This window comes from Papio anubis, chromosome 11 (assembly GCF_008728515.1).
Source record: "Papio anubis isolate 15944 chromosome 11, Panubis1.0, whole genome shotgun sequence".
NCBI lineage: Eukaryota > Metazoa > Chordata > Mammalia > Primates > Cercopithecidae > Papio > Papio anubis.
The window spans coordinates 113,765,357-113,786,534 of record NC_044986.1 but is presented as its reverse complement, the minus strand read 5'-3'; the positions used below and the strand labels follow the sequence as shown (position 1 = coordinate 113,786,534).

The following is a 21,178-nucleotide window of genomic DNA, read 5'->3' as shown; positions in this document are numbered from 1 at the left end:
ATCGAGTTAGTGCAATTTGAGTTCCCAGGCTCACCTCCAGCCCCCTTCTGTAGCAGCAGGGAAAAGGGGAAGCTTTCCTGTCCAGTGATCATGGAACCTGGGCACCTGTCCCCAACCCCAAAGGCACGATGTGCCATCCCTTCACCCATCCCTGCCACTCCCTGCTCACTGGGGAGGTGACCTGAAATATTTAAGGGGGACTCCATGAGTTTTGGGGGTCTCAATTCAAACTCCTTCCTTCAAATCCAAACTTCAGGAAGCAGAGGAAAGGTAGAGACATTGAAGCTCCACATCCTTCTCATTACAGACAAAATGAACATCTGAAGGTGATTAATTGTCTTTATTGGAGGAAAACAAGAAGTCATCAATCTCATTATCATTATGATAGAAATCTTGATATGTATACATGATTGTCAAGGCAGAGAATCATTTGCTACATAGACCCATGAACAATTTTGCAGTGCCGCAAACCTACGGGGGTTAAACTTCTTGCAGAGTTTATTACATGCATGGAATAAATTCACAGTTTCCCTTCTTTTGAACAAACATGTTTTTATGGGAAAATTGAACCAATTGCAAGCCTGGTAATAGTAGATGCGGGGACATTCCTGGTTTTGACGTTGTAATTTTTTGGGAAGCATGCTCACTGTTGGGGGAGCTGAAAGAAGGGAGATTACATTATGTGTAGTGACGAAAGCCAATTGAGAAATTGTTCCAATGTTTATTCTGGACAGAGAGTACCTTTGAGGTCTTCTCACCTGAACGTGGGACTAAGATAAATGTTCTCTGAAACATGGCACCCCATCTTCCAAAGCAAAGACTCCGCTGCAGCGTCGCTGCATTTCTCCCACCATTTGGATGGCATTTCATGTCCCTCTGACAGGGCCAAGTGCCCCGGGAAGGACAGTGGCAGGCGTCAGGACCGAGAGACAAACATCCGAGCTGATGTTCTTGTTATTTTTTAGCTCTCTGGCAGCCTGGCTGCCAACCACGTCCCAGGGCCCCTGTGCCCCGACGTGCAGGGCTTCCAGGAGAGCCTGGGAATCTCAATCTGTCTAGACTAAGATTTTCCTCCGAGAAGCAATTTAACTAGAGTTTGGGGTTTCTGAGCCCCTGCTGAAGACTTATCTCTAAGACTAAAACCAACTCCTCCTCATGTTCTTTTTTCCTGTCCATAAGAAAATAAAATCACCGTTAAGTAAAATAACATGGCAAATCATCAGAAGACAGAGTAATCGTATGAGAAGTTCCCCGGGGACAAAAAGGTTAAAAAACGGATATGGCGAATGCAGAAGCGGTGTCAGTACAAAGGGTGAATGCAATCGTTTGTCCCTTTATACAGACACCGAGAAGCCATTCCACAGTTTGCTTTGTCCACAAAACCAGACTCAGCAGCCGCATGCTGAGCGTTTGGCTTCCAAATGCACAGCCTTTTTGGGTTTGCAAAAGCGGAGCTCCCAGAGCCACAAACTGAGCTGCTCCTGCTGGAGGTGGCAGGGAAGTCCGGGAAGGGCTGACTCCTTCCCACTGACTCTGGAGGCATCGGGAGGTGGCCGGGCCTCGGCCAGCATGCAGGACTGACTTCACAGTGGGGCTGGGGGCCCAGGCTGCAGACCGTGATGCCCTGGGACCACCAAGCAGGTGCCCATGAGTGGGGCGCAGGCCCTTCTCTTCCTCAGACCGCCTGCCTGCTCCCCGCAGTTGAGGTTGTCAAGCTAACTCATCTGCACACTCCTTTTCTTGGAGTCTTCAGGAAAGAAACCCTCCTTTTAGGAGTCTGTTGGAACTTTTCTATCTCCACATTTTCAATTCTGAACATCGCAAGACTGGAATACCTTTTGCAAATGTCAGGCACACCTGCAGCCCCGACCTAGGACCAGGTGCCCCTCAAAAGGGTGGTGGATCACATACAGGTATATACATCTTTTTTTTTTTTTTTTTTTGAAACAAACTGAACAGTGTTTGGTCTGGAATGTGTTTAAGGAAAAGGCAAAGTTCGCAGAGTGTGGGTAGACAGAATGGGGAAGAAGTACAGTTTCAGAAGAACATGCAAAGGTTTCGTGCACTGGCTGAATTCGAGTGCCAGAATTCATTTGCCAGAAGTGATTGTGCAAACCTGGGAAAGAGGACGTCTTATTTCTGTTTATGAAAAACAGGGGGAGCTTCCCTTTGCCGGCGCTTGCCTTCCTTTCTCATATCCAAAGGAATCCCAGTCATGCGCTTGTGAAATTCCGCAAAGCAGCGAGTGCTCTGGCTGAAGCTGAGGCAGTGGCCCTACTTCTACCTTCAGCCCTAGAGCAGTGGTTCCACCGTGGCCTCCCCAGTGCGAAGACTCAATTCTGGCCGGCCCAGGTTCTGGGGCAGAGGGAGGGGCGAGGGGCCATGATGCTTTCAAAGCTAAAGTCTGCCTGCACTGGGATATCATCTTTCTGTTTAAAACTGCTCATAAAATAGCAAGCCCCAGTGGGTTAATCGGGTTAAGCTGTCATTCCATAGGGGAGAGGATCAATTCACCTTCCAAAGGGGATCACCTGGGCTCCCTCCATTCCCTCCACCCCGTGTGCCTGCTGTTCTTGGCTTGTGTGCCTCCCACCTACAATTCATCCGGGGCATGCTGGACACTTGGGTAGACAGATGAGTGGGATGAGTAGAAGGTAGGTAAACTGAGTCCGGGGCTCCCTAGGCCAGATTCCTTTCATCCGACTATAGATGTTTCCTATGAGCCCCGCCTTGACCAGCATGGCCATCTTTTTCTGAGATGGAGTTTTGCTCTGTCACCCAGGCTGGAGTGCAGTGGCGTGATCTCGGCACACTGCAACCTCCACCTCCTGGGTTCAAGAGATTCTCCTGCCTCAGCCTCCCGAGTAGCTGGGATGACAGGCATGTGCCACCATGTCCAGCTATTTTTTGTATTTTTAGTAGAGACGGGGTTTCACCATGTTGGCCAGAATGGTCTTGATCTCTTGACCTTGTGATCTGCCCACCTCGGCCTCCCTAAGGGCTGGAATTACAGGCGTGAGCCACTGCACCCTGCCCATCTTCTTTTGCTCTATCCTGACTGCCGGGGCCCTGGACACTACACGAAGAGCTAGCTGGAGAGTGAGACCCTCTGAAAGGCCAGCGGGGGCTCAGACACCCTACCCCATTCTCAAGGTCAGATGCTAGAAGTGACCAGAATTGTGGCCACGGTCAAGAACACAAAGCCGCTCTTCCTTTTTTTGATTTTGTATGGCATGCTTTGCCATAGTTCTTTTCTTTCAAAAGGAGACCTGAAGGGGGAGAATGATGTTTTCTAGTCTCCGACAGAGGCAGGGGCAGGAGGAACTGGTGAAAACCAGCCACTGCGCGCTGCCAGAGCCATGCACGGTCCTGGGGGTGGCCGTTTCTCTAACACAGCAACCTCTCTCTCCTCAAGGGCTTTTGGTGGTCGTTGCACTTCTCCTGGGTGTGCCCTGTGCCTCTGCACCACTTCATTCTGAGGCTCCGGACCTGTGTGCCCGCTGGGAAGCAGAGCCGTAGGGAGGCAGAGAGCTGCCCAGACTGCAGACTCCAAGGCCACCTCTGTGAAGAGGACCAAGCTGCTGGCCTGTTGGTGCCTGCTCACTGTTTGTCTCAATGAATGAAACTCCTCCTATTGCCTCACGTATGAGATGAAGATCCGGGAAGCCAGGGAGCCCAGACAGGCAGCTGAGGGAAAGGCCACTCCAGGCCACTACAACACTGAATATTCCAAGTAAGGAAAAGAGAATCCACGTGCTCTGAGAACGGATAGTGACCACATGGGGGGACTTGGGCTCAGGAAGGAAGCCTGTGGTGGGGTCCATGCGTCCACCCTTAGCCTCAGTGCAGCACCCTGGGTGCGCGTAGAAACGCTCAGCCACTCTGGGTGGAATCTGACCTCGGTGCGGGTCCTAGGACTCTGCGACCCCATTTGTCAGACCTTCACGAAAGGCACATTCTAGGTTTTCTTCCTGTTTTCTAATAAATCATACCAAGTGCAGGGCAAAGACAACGTCTGTCTTTTTACCATGAGGCTCTCTCAAAAGCACAAGAGCTCCTCTCTTTCTAAAACAATAGGAAATTAACTCAAGCCTGGTGGTATCGGGACAGTATCGGTTTCCTGACGTCATTCTCAACAGTCGACTCTTGGGCTGACACCAGTCACTCCCTCCTCGCATGACGTTGTTGAGACCTGGCGTGTGACAGGCCAAGCACGGCCAAGAACTGACCCGGACAGCGAGGGGGACACCTGCCCCACGGCTCACCTTTCAGAGGTTCTGCACTTTTCGGGTGAGGGATACTTTCAAACTAAGTGCATATAACATGCACCACATATACCTGCTCCTGAAACTACTTCAATCACCAGTGATGGAACTCAGCTTCAAATGCTGCTTTCTGAAAGCAAATGGTTGTATATAGCACACAGCACAAAGAGCTATTCATCACTATTCATGCACTCATCCTAGGTACCAGATTCAGGTGCATTTTCAGCGCTGGCAGCCTTCTATTACTTTCTCATGCACTGTATGAACTCGAACGTTTCCAAGACACTCGTTAGTAAGCAACCGCCTAGCTCTCCAATACTGCTTATGATATTCATTCACTGCATGGCCAACTCAGGTGACACCTGCGTAACTGGGTCTAATGTCATCTTATAGACCTTTCCAGGGTTTTGAGGTTTTGCAGAGTGACAGCTTGGTTTTTCACCCTGTGGGCACGTGTGGCAGATGCCAGGCAGAGTTCCTGCCAAGCAGTGGAGCGCCTGTGAAATGTGCGGGGACAGGGTAGACCAGCTGCCTGTCTTCCCAACTGCTCTTCTCTGTGCCTGCACTGCCATTCTCAGGGAGCAGGATGGAGCTGCTGCGCCTAGTAACATTGTGTGTGTGTGTGTGTGTGTGTGTTTACTGGGAGGGTTGGGAGGGGGTATCACTCAACATTCAGCCTGTACACAGTCAAAGGTATAGAAGTGACAAAGATGACTCAGCCAACAGGACTTCCCACGACTGGCCAGCCACAGAAGGAGGGCTTGAGGACACAGCCAGCAGTGTTGCTGGGTCATGATGGGGCAGACCTGCCGGGACACCCTGGTGGACTCGAGGCATTGGATGGGCCTGAGAGCTCAAGCAGGGACACTGGCAGGACCGGCACTTGAAGCCACCTGCCTGGCTCTACAGGGCAGCCTCCTGGAAGCCTCCATGAAATGCAGCTTTCCCTGGGCCACACACTGCCTGGCTCCACAAGGGCGAACAACACGTCCTGGTTTGCCCTGGATATTCCTGGTTTTGGCATTAAATGTCCACAGCCTGAGAAATCCTTCGGTCTCGGGCAAATGGGGCGTTTGGTGACCCTACCACCATGTGTCTTTGATTTTAGACTCCCCTGATCAGTGGGAGGGCTGCAAGCACCGGCTGGGCCTGGCGGAGGTGGTCTCTGGCCATCTCTGTGGTGGCCGGAGTCCTATTAGCCTGGCAGGGCCCCCTCTCCTTACCACCAGAAATGGATCCTTTCCCAAGGCTGCTTCCCTCCCTTCCTTCCCTTGGAAAACATTCATGTGAGAAGAGGGTAAAAATGTGGAGAAAGAACTTTGTGTTGGAGGCCATGTGAAGTGTAAGATTAGAAACGCATTTTTTTAAAAACCACAGAGAAAGAGATGAATTTTAAAACTGCATAGCTGAGCTTTCATCTGCTACCTCTCGTGAGAAACGAGGGTTCTGTGTGGGCCCACTTTCAACAGCATGGCAGCTGGTTCCCTCTGGAAGGGAGGCTTCTGTATCTCTGCAGTGTGGGCATCTCACTTACAGCACGTTTGACCTGTGAAGCTGAGCGCTGTGTCTTGGCGGGGAGGCTTCTTTATTTCTGACTGCTGATGGCAAGAGGCCTCTGAGGCCTCTGGTAGGTGTGGGTTCTGCTGGATGGGCTGCCAGCAAAGGCTCTGTGCAGATGATCCACCAAAGCCCCCTGCAGAGAAGAGAGTCTCGTGGAACTGAGGGGCCCCTCCTCCCGGGGAAGGGGAGAGAAAGAGAAGGAGTATAGGTGAAGTGCACTCTTAGCCTCGGAGAGATTCCTGATCCTCTTATTACATTTTTTTTTTTTTTTTTTTAAAGACAGAGTCTTGCTCTGTCGCCCAGGCTGGAGTGCAGTGGTGCGATCTCGGCTCACTGCAAGCTCCGCCTCCCGGGTTCAAGCAATTCTCCTGCCTCAGCCTCCCGAGTAGCTGGAACTACAGGCATGTGCCACCACGCCTGGCTAATTTTTTGTATTTTTAGTAGACATAGGGTTTCAGCATGTTGGCCAGGATGGCCTTGATCTCCTGACCTCACAATCTGCCCAACCTGGCCTCCCAAAGTGCTGGGATTACAGGCATGAGCCATTGCGCCCGGCCGATCCTCTTATTAGAATTTTAAAAAATACCTTTAAATTCTCCTTGGAGGAAAAACAAATCTCTTAAAGGTTAACATAAAACTACTATTAAAGAGGAAAAGATACAGGTCATGTAACTGAGAGATACAGTCAAAGGACATACTTCTTAAAAGGAAAAACAAACAAACTGTAATGCACAATATTTACCAATATTTAAATAATCCAGTTGAAACCTTTTTTTTTTTTTGTCATTAATGAAAAAACACACCATAGACGGTTACCTACACTGAGAAGAGTGGAAACGATGGCGTTGGGGGAGAGGAATAAGAAGGTCCGTTCGGTTAGAGCTTTGCAAGATTCGTATATACAGCACCAGATCCTATGAAATCAGCGCCCCTCGAGTCAGTACAGTTTGTGAGAAATGAACACTTCAGAATTGCAGTAGAAAATATGGCCATAAAAAAACTTCGGTCTTCCAGTCCTATGCAGGAAGGTGCACCATGCAAGGTGGGGTCTTGCTGGAGAGGCTCGCGGCACTGGCGACCCTGGGGCTCCCCATCCCCGGCCCCGCCCCTGGGCCCCACCTCCAGGGCCAGTCACTTGCTTCCAGAGTGCACTGCCGTCACAGTGGTGGGCCTGGGTCTCCGCTCGGCTCCAACTCCTGAGACCCCCGATGAAGAAGAAATGAAACTACAGAGCGTGGAAGGTGCCAGACCTGCAGGGAACAGCAGAAGTGGGCTTCAGAGTTTCAGAAGTCAGTTCTCACCCCGCTTCCCCCTACCAGGCATCACAGGGGCTGGGTTTAGGTCAGGGGACTCATTTTTTTTTTCTTGAGATGGAGTTTCACTCTTGTCACCCAGGTTAGAGTGCAGTGGCATGATCTCGGGTCACTGCAAACTCTGCCTCCTGGGTTCAAGTGATTCTCCTGCTTTGGCCTCCCAAGTAGCTGGGATTACAGGGGCTCACTAGCACACTGGGCTAATTTTGTACTTTTAGTAGAGATGGGGTTTCATCATGTTGGCCAGGTTGAGCTCGAACTTCTGACCTCAGGTGATCCACCCACCTCGGCCTCCCGAAGTGCTGGGATTCCAGGTGTCAGCCACCACGCCCAACTTGAGGGGAACCAAATTTTTACCCATGTGACTCTCTATTTTTACCTACCTGTGGGAAAGCCTTTGCGATGTGTTCAAAATGCTTTATTCTTAGACCTCTCCTCTCCTTTTCTTGGTATAATTTTAACTGCTTTGTATTTGAAAATGACATGGTTTCAACACTGTGGTACAACAGGTTCCATGTACTGAGAACTTAATATGTAGCAGGCGCCAGGCTAGTGTTGACTATATACTGTCATCATACGAACTGTTCACTTCTTACAATAGTTCTGTGAAGTAGGTATTTTAAGAAGGAATAAATAATGATACCACCTTCCTACCCTTGATTGGTGTGTTGTGTGTACTCTTGGCTAGAAAGCATTTTGTGACGCAGAGCACTTTGAAATAAGGGTATGGTGGCTCACGCCTGTAATCTCAACATTTTGGGAGGCCAAGGTAGGCGGATCGCTTGAGTCTCAGGAGTTCCAGACCAGCTGGGGCAACCCTGGGTCTACAAAAAATACAAAATTTAGCCGGGCACAGTGGTACATGCCTGTGGTCCCAGCTACTCGGGAGGCTGAGGCAGGAGGATCACTTGAACTCAGGAGGTTGAGGTTGCAGTGAGCCATGATTGTGTCACTAACTCCAGTCTGGGTGACAGAGAGTGAGCAAAAGAGAGAAAAGGAGAGAGGAAAGAGGAGAAAGGAGAGAGGAGAGGAGAGAGGGGAGAGGGGAGAGGAGGAGAGAGGAGGGGAGGGGAAGGGAAGGCAGGGCAAGGCAGGGAAGGCAGGGCAGGCCAGGGCAGGGGAGAAGAGGAGAGGAGAAGAAAGGAAGGAAGGAAGGAAGGAAGGAAGGGAGGGAGGGAGGGAGGGAGGGGAAAGAAAAGAAAAGAAAGAAGGAAAAGAAAGAAAGAGGGGAAGGGGAAAGGGAAGGGAGGGAGGGAAGGAAGGGAAGGAAGGAAGGAAGAGGGGAGGGAGGGAGGGAGGGAGAAACGGAGGGAGGGAAGGGAAAGAAAGAAAGAAGGAAGGAAAAAGAAGAGAAGAGAGAGGGAAGGAGGGAAAGAAAGAAGGGAAAGCAAAAGAAAGGAAAGTAAAAAGAAAAGAAAGAAGAGCGGCCGGGCGCGGTGGCTCAAGCCTGTAATCCCAGCACTTTGGGAGGCCGAGACAGGCGGATCACGAGGTCAGGAGATCGAGACAATCCTGGCTAACGCGGTGAAACCCCGTCTCTACTAAAAAATACAAAAAACTAGCTGGGCGAGTTGGCGGGTGCCTATAGTCCCAGCTACTTGGGAGGCTGAGGCAGGAGAATGGCATAAACCCGGGAGGCGGAGCTTGCTGTGAGCTGAGATCCGGCCACTGCACTCCAGCCTGGGCGACAGAGCGAGACTCCGTCTCAAAAAAAAAAAAAAAAAAAAAGAAAAGAAAAGAAAGAAGAGTAAGAATAGGGATGTTCACCTATTCCTGTGTGAGCTCAGCAGTCCCTGGCCTAGTGGAGTTCCTGAGGCTGCACTGAAGCCCTCCCCCAGAGGACGTGCAGGCATCAAAAGCCTCGACATGAGAGGCCTCATGAGCTTATGAGCTTCTTGGTGCAGGCCCCCGGGGAGTCTGTGTGCTCGGCCATACAAGGAATGTTCCCAATGGGCTTCGCTGCCAATGCCACTGTATGAATCTGCAAAGAAGGGATCCATCGTGGGGTTCCCTTTGACCAGAGTGTGGAAAAGATTCAGAGTGAAAGGGGAGCGTGGATCTACGGTATGTCAGGGGACACTCACAGAGATTTCTTGGGAAAATTTAAGGGCTGGATGGTCCCAAATGAGATGGGAAGATTCCTTAGAGAGGAAGGGAATCCTTTTGTGAGCCAAATGGGAAGGAGCGTGATGCCCAGGGTGAGACCAGGCTGCAGGGCTGCTCCACGGTTAGGGAGATCAGGGCCACTGCTCTGACGTGGAGAGACCCACGGGAAGGGCCAAACAGGAGGTTATTTCCACAGACAGAGGAGGAGTTGGGGAGAGAAATAAGGAGAGTGTAAGTGTGCCTTTGATGATGGAATAGTGCATGCAAAAATGAAGGACAATGAAATACTATTACTTTTATTGCAAAGTCGATGCACTTCATATAAATGAGCTCAAATTATCATTATCTGCATCCAAAATATATACATTATGGAAGTCAGGGATAGGAGGCTGTCCTGAGGCTCTGCTGTCCCTTCCTCAATCCGCAAGAGTGACTGCACGATGAGAGGTAAATCAGAGGGAAGTACGGAGATGGGAAGGAGTCCAGGCCTTTATCCAGACAGACAAGGCTGCGAGGACTTGGGCCCTGGATTCCTCAACTGTAAATGGAAATAGCAATACCTAGGGTTCCGCAAGTGTTCAATGATTTATTTATTTATTTTTTGAGAGGGAGTCTCACTCTGTCGCCCAGGCTGGAGTGCCATGGTGCGATCTCGGCTCACTGCAACCTCCGCTTCCTGGATTCAAGCGATTCTCCTGCCTCAGCCTCCCGACTAACTGAGATTACAGGCGCCCGCCACCATGTCCTGGCTAATTTTTGTATTTTAGTAGAGATAGCGTTTCACCATGGTGGTCAGGCTGGTCTTAAACTCCGGAACTCAAATGGGCCTCCTGCCTCGGCCTCCCAAAGTGTTGGGATTACAGGCGTGAGCCACTGCACCCGGCCCAACGATTACATGTTAAAAAAATGTCCTAGGGTCGCAGGACATGGGATTAAGTATAGAAAGCGCCTGGCAAACAGGAGGTGCTCGGCAGAGGCCGGCTGCCTCCTCTCCACCCCAGGCTCGTCTTCAGTGTCAGCTGAGGGATTCTGGTTTTGCTACATACGCACAGTCTTTTTGGCTGGCCAAACTGAGGCTGCTCGAAACACTTGCATTGGAACTGTCCAGGCTGCTGCCGAGATGTAGCTTTCTCATATGTCTCACGACGGCCGTGGCGTTGAACGCTTGCTGAAATTTCAGAAAGGAAAAAGGCAGACAAATATTTCAGCTCATCAGAAAAGACTCCAACTGTGTTCTCTTGTTTATCATGTTAGCCTAAGCATTTCAAACTCCTTACATCATGCTCATGCTACTCAAGAAAGAGTGTTGTCCCTTCTTCCAAAAGTACACTGACTTATTAAACCCTTTCCCCAACTAAATATGTTAGAGACTTAAAAGTTTTCTTCTGACATCATAAATACATAGAACAAATGTAAACCAATTCACTGTAATTTAAGATATGTGACCTTTAGAATAAAAGGCATATTATAATACCTTAAAAATGTGAGATTTGAAAATAGTTTTTATTTTCCTAGTGTTGGTACTTTCGTCTGAAAGATTTAGGTTGCAGTAAAAGTAATGGTAATTTTAATGGAAGAAACCGCAATTACTTTTGCATCAACCTAATAATAGCATTTCCTACGAACAAAGCAGGCCAGCAAAATTAGTTTTGTTTTCATCCCATCTTTCACCATTGGCCCTAATGGCAAAATAGCTCTGAATTGCCCATGCTGATTGGAACATGGAGGGGAGGTTAGGTGATCAAGAGATTAGGAAGTTAGGTAATCAACAGATGATCACAAAACCTCTATGGTTTAAACCTGTCAAACTTTTATCAGCAAACATTGATGAGCTGAACTCAGATTTCCTGTTTTTTCCCCCTCCGTATCGCTTTAATAAAAGTCAACTATTCAAAGTTCTAGCAAGATGAAGAAAGACAAGGGTGATGTTGGTTAAGAAACAGCAGATGAGGAAGAGCTGGCACTATGGCTGTTTTTGATCACACAGGGAAGTGTTGAATTGCACACTCCATCCCTCTTACACTGTAATAGTCCAAGTCTTCACTACTTGTGTTTAAAATTAGCAAAATTATTCAGGTGAGGTTCTGGGGATTTCAGAAATGCTCAGATTGGAGGGCCAGTGTCACGAGGGGGTTAATCCGCGGGGAATTTCGTACACTTCACACTTACTCTCCATTTGCTCTTGGCAAAGTTCTTCCGGATCTGGGCGCTGACGGACTCGTGGATGTTTTTGTTGAGGGCTGTGTCACCAGCGATCCTGAAACAGAGGCAAAGGCGCTTCTCTGAAGTGCTTCTTCTGGGCCCTGACACTGCGTCCCATAAAGGGGACTCTCACCTTAGCCTCAGGAGAGCCAAGGCCTAGTCGGGGACAGGGTGGCTGGCCACTGCCCTTCCAGGCTGCTGATGTCATCACCTGGCCATCCCCTAAACCCACCCATTCTTATCCCTCACCCCAAAGTCCTATCCCAGCTTCTACACTCTGTACCCTCCCCAGACCTGCTAGCACCCTCCAGGTTGACTACTCCCTGGCTCTCCCTTTTCCTTTCTTTGACCCCAATTCCTGCAACATCAGAATCCACAGTGACAATGTTTTCTATCCTTCTCCCTCCCCCTCACCCCCTGCGCCTCCACACAAGCTTTTGAGCCACCATGCACCACCTCCGAGGTCTCACACTTGTTGCCCAACTGGTCTCACCACCAGACCCCTTCCTAGCCTTGCTTCCCAGCTTCCTCAGACCCGAGGTCCCTCCTCTCTGCCTTCCCCAGGGGCTCAGGTCCCAGGGCACCACTCACACCCGTGGGCTCTCAGCTTTATCTCAGCAGAGCTGAGCCCTGCCATATTCTGCTCGGCAACACCTGCGAGGCTATGCCCCCCACCTGCTCCGTGCTGGGTGACAGGATTCCCAGCTCCACTCAATCCCGCCTGGTGCATCCTCCACCCCTGCATCTCCTAGAAATTCACAGAACTTCAAGGACGGCATCCACCCGGCATTCACCTGAGCCCTGGCAGCCCCGGGTAAGCTTTGATTTAACTCTAGCTGATTGCTGAGCCTGCCACGAGCAGGGAAGAACTTAGGTTTGCTCCTGGCCTTCTCTCCTGACAGTACCCTCCATCCCACTCTTTCCTCCCTCTGCTGTCTCTTTCTTGGGTCTTATAGCCTCCCCCTCTCTCTCGGCTCACAGTCTCCAGGCTGAGAACTACCTGGCAGTCTCCCAGCTCTTCCCTCCCTCACGCACGCCCTTCTCGATCACAGCCTCCTCCTCTGCCTACAGGCAGCCACTTGGCCTTTCCCCCAGCGCCGCTGCGCTCTGCTCCCAGTCTTTCCTGGACTTTGATCCTTCCCTCTTCCCTTCCCTCTAAGCGTCAAACTATTCAATTCTGGGTTAGTAGTATCTGACACCTAAGAAAGAATTTCATGAATCTTGCAGAGGTTAAGGGGATCAGAGTCAGGGACCAATTTTACGGGCTGGAAGGTAACTGGTAAAGGGAGGAAACCTCTCACCCCTCAGACACTGACTGCCCTGGACACAAAACAGCCCAGACACGGCAACCCGTCACTTCCAACTACTTCAGGAGATGAAAGGAACGTAGCTCAGGCATATTCAGACAAGAGAGCATCCCAGCCAGACTTCCTTTCCCGCCAGGACTGCAAACAGGGTGGACAGAGTTGATATAAAATCGGTGCCAGGCTGGCCTAAGTTTAGAATCCAGGCTGATGTTCCCAGCCCAAAACAACTCTCCCCCACCACCTTTTCCCAGCAGGGCTGCAAACACGCAGCCAAGAGGACACGCAGGAAATATCTTAAGTGAACCAGGTTTCCATTTCCAACAACTGTCAACTGCCTTCCTTCCCAGACACATATTCCTGAAACAGAAACAGTGTATTTGAATGGGCAACTACATCTGAAACAAGAATAACAAGACAAGGAGGATGAGAGAATGGGAGATATCCTGATGAAGATTTTTCTCCTGGCGAGGCCAAGGGAGTGATTCCTCCTGGACCCTAGTGAAAAGCTACATCCTGAGACAAGGATGCCAGTCCGAGCTTGCAGTGGCCAGCTCTTTCTCAGAAACGACAAGGCCAAAGCGGTGGGGAGTTCGGAATTCCTCAGGCTGAGCACGGCTGCAGGGCAGAGCCAGGCTCCAAAGCAAACAGGCTGGTGCTGGGGTCGGGGAGACTCTGGGCCTCGGGGTCCACCTGTCTGTCCGCAGTGTGGTCTCAGACACCATGGTCCGCGGCCTGCTGCCTGTACTCTGTGTCCCATGCTCTATCTGTGGGTTCACAGGGGCCCAGATGTAAGAAAACAGAAGCTTCTAATTATTTTAGAAATGTTTCATGCTCATTTCCCACAGTCCTGGGCTGTGCAGCAGTGGGGAGTCCAGCTGGGCAGAAGGTGGCCCCCAGGCTCTGTGTCACACCGTCTTCCTGCAGCAGTGCAGCCACCTCAGGCCACAACAGCACACCCTGGCCCTCCTCAGGTACAAGCTGCAGTGACAACGGCGACCCCTGCTCATGATAAGCTGGGAAACTTGCAATAGTAACATCAGGACAGCGCTGATGCTCAGTGTCACTAACTTCAGCACGCTTCGCCAACAAAACCGGAGGCATGGAGTCTAAACATTGGAAGGGATCCTAGTGGTCAATGCTTGTGATACAGCAGGATTGCTTTAGAAATCTGTATACACACACTTAGGCAACGCTATGGGTGAACATACTTCATTCATGTCTCCCTTGCTTTTCTGTTTTCTTGTTTTTGTTGTTTTTTTATTTTTGTTTTTTGTTTTTTTTTGAGATAGGGTCTCACTCTGTCGCCCAGGCTAGAGGGCAGTGGTGCAATCTTGGCTCACCGCAACCTCTGCCTCTGGGTTCAGGTGATTCTCCTGCCTGAGTCTCTCGAGTGGCTAGGATTACAGGCATGCGCCACCATGCCAGGCTCATTTTTGTGTTTTTAGTAGAGACAGGGTTTCACCATACTGGCCAAGCTGGTCTCGAACTCCTGATCTCCAGTGATCCGCCTGCCTTGGCCTCCCAAAGTGCTGGGATTACAGGCATGAGCCACCACACCTGGTCAGTTTTCTGGTTTTAACACCTACAAGAACAATGCAGATGGCATTTACATAATCACACCTTTTACAGACTATCTCACTATCCACTGCTCGCGGCCCATAGCATAGTCTCCCTTGCCTTGTGTGCTTTTGTGTTTCGTGTGTGGTATCTTCTACCTTCCTGGCTCTGAGTCTGTGCTTTTCCAGCCACCTGCTCAAGATGGGCTTGGTGCTGCCTGGCGTATATCCAAGACAGCACTTGCCAGTCCTGGGCCACCTCCTAATTTCTACAGCCAACCGGAGCTCAGGTGCCTGGAGTCCAGAAGACAGGAGCGGAGGTTCGGTGAACATTCAGGAACATGAACTTGGCTACTTGGTTAGGCCACAGTACCCAGACATTTGGCCAAATACTAGCCTGATGTTGCTGGGAAAGTATTTTTGAGATGACATGAACATTTCAATTGGTAGACTTTGAGTCAAACCGACTAGAGTCCATGCCACGCGTGGACCTCGTCCAATCAGTTGATGGCCCTCATGAAAAACAGGAAGAGGAACTGCTGTCTCCAGGCTGCCTTCAGACTTGAGCTGCAACATCAGCTCTTCCCTGGGTCTCCAGCCTGCTGCCCTGCCCTGCAAATGTTTGATTTGCTGGTCCCCACAACTGCACGAAACAGGCTTAAATCCTTAAAAGAAACTAATCTCTTGCTCTCGGTGTCTCTTTCTTATCACTTCAGTTTGCTTATCAATGAGCCTAGAGCTGAATGCTCAGAACCACTGAGCTGGTGGAATGAGCTCTGGCCAGGGCTGCCCTGTAACGGGGCCTGGGTTCCCATCCTGGTCCTGGCCATTCCCTACACTGTGGCCATCACTCAGCAGCCTGTTGGGACCTGAGCACACACCACAGAGAGAACGGCCATCCTCAGTGAAAGGGGCGGGAACCATCTCCTAAGAGGCCGGCTGCCTTCCAAGGGGGAGCTTTGAAAAGAGCCCTCTCCTGGCCGGGCGCGGTGGCTCAAGCCTGTAATCCCAGCACTTTGGGAGGCCGAGACGGGCGGATCATGAGGTCAGGAGATCGAGACCATCCTGGCTAACACGGTGAAACCCTGTCTCTACTAAAAATACAAGAAAATTAGCCGGGCGAGGTGGCGGACGCCTGTAGTCCCAGCTACTCTGGAGGCTGAGGCAGGAGAATGGCGTGAACCCAGGGGGGCGGAGCTTGCAGTGAGCCAAGATCGCGCTACTGCACTCCAGCCTGGGGCACAGAGCAAGACTCCGTCTCAAAAAAAAAAAAAAAAAAAAAAAAAAGAAAAGAGCCCTCTCCTGTCTGGACTGGTCTGGGTGCTAAGGAAGGTGTCTGTGATTGCCAAGGCCTCCCCCGCCCTTGGTGGCCCTGATGAAATTGGAAGAGCAAGTGTGGAATAAGAGATGATGCTCTCAGGGTGTTAGGGATGTGCAGAGACCACAGCTTCCAGAATGACGCCGCTGATAAGGTGGGGCCCCCGGAGGAACGACTCCACATTCCGCCAGCTCTCACCTGAATCTATGTTCTCCTTTTCCCTGGCAATTTTACATAAAAGAGACAAGTCTATCATAAATGCAGGCAAGCGAGAGTTTCAGCAACGCTTAGGTCAAGTGCATTAGTTTTCATCATTTTCCAGGGTTTGATTTCTTGGGAGGTTTAAAATGTACTGTAGGCTGGGCACGGTGGCTCATGCCTGTAATCCCAGCACTGTGGGAGGCTAAGGTCAGGAGATTGAGACTATCCTGGCCAACATGGTGAAACCCTGTCTGTACTAAAAACACAAAAAATTAGCTGGGCGTGGTGGCGTGCACCTGTAATCGCAGCTACTTGGGAGGCTGAGGTAGGAGAATCACTTGAACCTGGGAGGCAGAGGTTGCAGTGAGCCGAGATCACACCACTGTACTCTAGCCTGGTGACAGAGTGAGACTCTGTCTCAAAAGAAAAAAAAAGAAACACAAACTGTACGGTAAAAATGATAAAGCACTGATAGGCTCACATGCTGTGACGTCTTGTGATGTGACATAGGCTGAGGATTCGGAAGTCTTTGTCTCTAGCTTGACCTCTTTCCTGGACTCCTGACTCTGTCAGCAGAGCGCCCACCATGGGTCTCGACTGAGACGGCTCCCAGCACCTCCGGTCCAGTGTGGCCCAGGCTGAACTCACTCCTCCAAGCCTGTCCCTCCTCCTAGCACAATCATCCCCCCAGGCCCTTAAGCTGGAAACTTGGAAATAATCCTAGACCCTTCTCTTCCTCACCTCACCCTGCCACTGCTCTGCCCAAACCCCGTGGCTTCTCCGTCCCTGACAGTCACTCACAGTCCTCCCCGCCCCGCCCCATCCCTGCCATGCTGCCCCGCGCAGGCCATGGTCAGCCTCCTCTGGGCCATCCCCCTTTCCGCCTCTAGGCCGCACCTTCCAGCCACATTCCCACACCCCATCTCCCACCAGATTGGGTTTTCTAAAATCAAACCTGAGCACCCTGCCTAAGAGATGTCAGGGACCCCACTGCCCAAGGGAAAGGTACAAATTCCTTGGTAGAGTCATCAATTAATGGCAGCCTGTAGGTATCACAGACGTGTCCGGTGCAACGCTTCTTCTTTGTCACACGTATTATCTCACATAACCCCTTGAAAAGTCCTGCGGGGTCTGTATTATTGTTATTCAAGATCTGAATCTATAGGGGCAGCCCAAAGGGCTTAGGAGCTCATCCACATGGGTAGTGAGTGGTGAAGCCAGGACTTGGAGCCAAGCAGGCCAGGCCAGGCCCCTGCCCTGCCTGCAAGTTCCCGCCGTCCTTCCCAGTCTCATTTCCTGCCTCCTCCGTCTTCTCCTACTCTGGAATACCACATGTTCATGGCACCATGAACGCACGTGCAGTTTTCAGCTCCCATGTTGTAGGCCCAGATGCTCATCTGCTTGGAATCCACTCCTCTTCCCGCTGGCCTGGGGGAAGCCTTCTCAAGGTGCGGCATTCGGCACGGGCACCGCCTCCTGCTGGGCCCTCTGTGCCCCTCTCCCAGCCTCCTCAGGAAAATGGACCTCTCCCTTCTTTGTTTTTTCCAAAATGTTTGGTGAAGGACAGAGCAGGTATTAACTGGCCTTTTTCTTACCTTCTACAGAGCAAGTATGGATTATCAATAAGCACTAGGCTCATAACCCTCCCTTTTTTATTGAGGTCATTTTCATTCTTTATAAGATAAATCTCAAAGTCTTTCAGCTTTAAAGGTCTAATGTTTATAAAGTCAGAAAACCATTATTACCTTTCTCGTCGCATACTTTTGACTACAGCCCAAAGTGACTTAAACAAAATCAAGACGATACACAATCACAACTGTCCACTTCTTCAGAACATTCTTTCCTTCTCCCCCAAGCCTTTCCTTTCTTCCCCTTTTCTTCTCCTTCCAGTGTGATGGTGAAGAGAATTCATTTTGGAATCAGATAGTTTTGACTGGAATCCTGGCTTTGCTATTAGCTAGCTATGTAGTCTCGGTTAAGTTAATTTATCTTTTTTTTTTTTTTTTGAGACGGAGTCTCCCTCTGTGGCCCAGGCTGGAGTGCAGAGGCACCATCTTCGCTCACTGCAAGCTCTGCCTCCCAGGTTCAAGTGATTTCTAGGCCTCAGCCTCCCCACTAGCTGGGATTACAGGCACACACCACCATGTCTGGCTAATTTTTGTATTTTTAGTAGACATGGGGTTTCACCATGTTGGCCAGGTTGGTCTCGAACTCCTAACCTCAAGTGGCCTACCCGCCTTGGCCTCCCAAAGTGCTGGGATTACAGGTGTGAGCCACCACTCCCGGCCATCTCTCTATTTCTTTATCTCTGAAATGAAAATACAACTTCACAGGGTTATTATGAAGGAAAAAAAGAGAATACATTAGCGCAATTAGCCCAGGGCTGGAATATAATAGACAGTCAATTAATGACAGGTGTTATACACTGAAATACTGTGAAATGGGGTGAGGACATTGCCTGTGAGCAGGTCCCCTTTAGTCCCCTTGTGTGACCAGCACACAAGACCCCAGGGGAAATGCTACAGAGGATGGCGGGGTACACGGGGGGATGGTTTTCGGGAGTGATTTTTAGGGGGATTTTCTCCTGATCTCAAGGTTTTGTCTATTTATTTTCATTATCTTTGGTATTTTACGACTCTCGGCATTTGTTTCACAATGGATGCTTGTGGTGCTTACATAACAATCACTACAGGCTGGCACAGTGGCTCACACCTGTAATCCCAGCACTTTGGGAGGCCGAGGCGGGGGGATCACCTGAGGTCAGGAGTTTGAGACCGCCCCGGCCAACATGGCGAAACCTGTCTCTTCTAAAAATACAAAAAATTGGCTGGACATGGTGGTGCCTGTTAATCAAAGCTACTTGGGAGGCTGATGCACGAGAATCCCTTGAATCTGGGAGGTTGAGGCAGCAGTGAGCCGAGATTGCAGCACTGTACTCCAGCCTGGGTGACAGAGCCTCCATCTCAAAAACAAAACAAAACAAAAAAGCAAAACAAAACAAAACAATCGCTACAATTAACTTAAGCATTTCTGATGCACCAGAGGGTTTCTGTGCTAAATCCTCTACATGCATTATCTTTGGTATTTCTTATGTCAGCCCTGCGAATTAGGTATTGTTATTCTCATTTTAATAACAAGGAAACAGAGGCTCACAAAAGTGTAAACCTAGCATTGCAGCTAGCTGATAGTGAAGCTGGTTTCTAAATTAGTGGCACAAAAGCAAGGTAGCCTCACGCCCACTGCTGAAAATGTGTAGAATACCATGAACTAACTATCAATTAGTCCCTCTCGAGTTGCAGAAACATAAATTTGAAATGCATCTTAAAAGGTAAAAAATATGTAACTTCATTTAACTACCTAATAATAAACTCAAGGAATAAAACTCTGTTCATAATGCCTCACTGGACAATTACCTTCAATATCTCTAAAGACTTTCTGTGAAGTGCAAAAGTCACGATCTTTTGCATACTGATACAGTCTGGCTGTGTCCCCACCCAAATCTCATCTTGAATTCCCACGTGTTGTGGGAGGGACCTGGTGGGAGGTAATCGAATCACGGAGGCAAGTCTTTCCTGTGCTGTTCTTGTGATAGTGAGTAAGTCTCTCACAAGATCTGATGATTTCAGAGAGAGGAGTGTTCGCCTGCACAAGCTCTCTCTTTTTGCCTGCTCCCATTCATGTAAGATACGACTTGCCACTCCTTGCCTTCCACCATGATTGTGAGGCCTCCCCAGCCATGTGGAACTGTGAGTCCAGTGAAACCACCTTCTTTTGTAAATTGCCCAGTCTTGGGTATGTCTTTTTTTTTTTTTTTTTCTGAGACAGGGTTTCCCTCTTGTTGCCCAAGCTGGAGTGCAATGGCGCGACCTTGGCTCACTGCAACCTTTGCCTCCCGAGTTCAAGCGATTCTCCTGCCTCAGCCTCGTGAGTAGCTGGGATTACAGGCGCACGCCACCATGCCCGGCTAATTTTTTTGTATTTTTAGTAGAAATGGGGTTTCACCATGTTAGACAGGCTGGTCTCAAACTCCTGACCTCAGGTGATCCGCCCACCTTGGCCTCCCAAAGTGCTGGGATTACAGGCGTGAGCCACCGCACCCGGCCTCGGGTATGTCTTTACCAGCAGCATGAAAATGGACGAATGCACATACTAACTTCTCATGGTGCTTCCGGAAGCTGTGTCCTGGGGGCACAAGAGTTCAAATGCTGGTTTGGGGAGAGGAGGAAAGTCACCGGCCAGAATGAAATGAACTTTGTAATAATCCTGTGTGGATTTCATAAATGACAATAGCCAACAGGAAGTTTCATGCCCCTCTGGGTGGCATTAAATGGCACGGTCTGCTGAGCAGGTGCTTTTCCTTACCATGGGTGCCGAGCTGCCTGCTCACACGTGTATCTTTTATTTGGGTCCTTCTCCATCAGGTTCCGAATGAAGTCTTTTGCTGTTCAAAAAGAAGGCACAAGGGAAGGAGTCACTTCGCGACTTGAGATGTGACAATTATGATTCCACCAGGTCTTCAGGAGGAGCGCGTGTAGCATGAAAAACATGAGACCAGCCCTCCACAGAGACTACTGTACCTTGGACACAAAGGCACCAGCATGTGGGGAAAAGGAAGGCCAGGGCTTGGCACTCTAGGGTGACCCAGTAGTGAGGAGGCCACCTGTGACCCTGACTTCCAGCTCCAAGGCCCTTACTTCTAGTGGCTAGTGATACCTTCGGTTGAGAGGAGAGAAGTATCTTTGTAATCATGTGCCTCTAATTAGGCCATCACTGCCTTAGAGAACTGTTTTGGTGACATCATCTCCATATGTTAGATGTGGCTGAATCAACTAAACCTGCTGAGTGCCTGCTTAGCCCACCAGGTCCTGAGCTAGGTGCTGTGGATACCAAGCCCCAGAAAGCACCACGTGTGGCCTACTTGGGCTATTACAAACCCTGGAGCAGGCAACTGCAAAGCAGTGAGCTGTGCCCTGCTGGGGGAAGTGGGGAGTACCTGGTAGCCCAGGAGAAAGGATGGCCCAGAAGCAGGAGACCCTGGGAAAGTGAGGGGCCGGGTGGCAGAACTGATGACCTCATGGGTCAGGTCCAAAACCTGCTGCACTGCAGGGTGTGGCCCCTCAATGCCCACAGGACTGGGCTTCTGGGGGAAGGCTGTGCTCTTCTGAGGTCAGAAGGAAAATATTTCCTATGTGGCTCTTTCCTGTAAGCCTTGTAGAACTACACTCCGGGCCCAGGTTTTGGACGATTGAAGATGAAACCAAGGCATTTCCACTCAGGAGGAAGTAACACAAATAATAAAACGGTCTCTTTGAATAGCTCACAGAGACCATAACACATTGTCCCATTCATG

General features: G+C 50.1%; 1 protein-coding gene across 14 annotated transcripts in view; it reads right to left on the bottom strand.

Moving 5' to 3' along the window:
• Positions 1-321: 321 nt before the first annotated feature.
• CAMK1D (calcium/calmodulin dependent protein kinase ID) overlaps positions 322-21,178 on the bottom strand; it is a 489,271-nt gene continuing 468,414 nt past the window's right edge. For 8 of the 14 annotated variants that reach the window (XM_031652510.1, XM_031652511.1, XM_031652519.1 and 5 more), the window contains 4 exons: positions 20,191-20,269; positions 11,414-11,501; positions 10,295-10,412; positions 6,445-7,075 (listed from right to left, as the gene is read on the bottom strand). In XM_031652510.1, coding sequence (XP_031508370.1) covers positions 6,957-7,075; positions 10,295-10,412; positions 11,414-11,501; positions 20,191-20,269 — 404 coding nt within the window. In that variant the 3' untranslated portion in view covers positions 6,445-6,956. Of the gene's footprint in view, positions 7,076-9,519; positions 10,413-11,413; positions 11,502-20,190; positions 20,270-21,178 lie in introns of those variants that run through there. The other 6 variants (XM_031652515.1, XM_031652516.1, XM_031652512.1 and 3 more) reach the window with 5 other exon arrangements.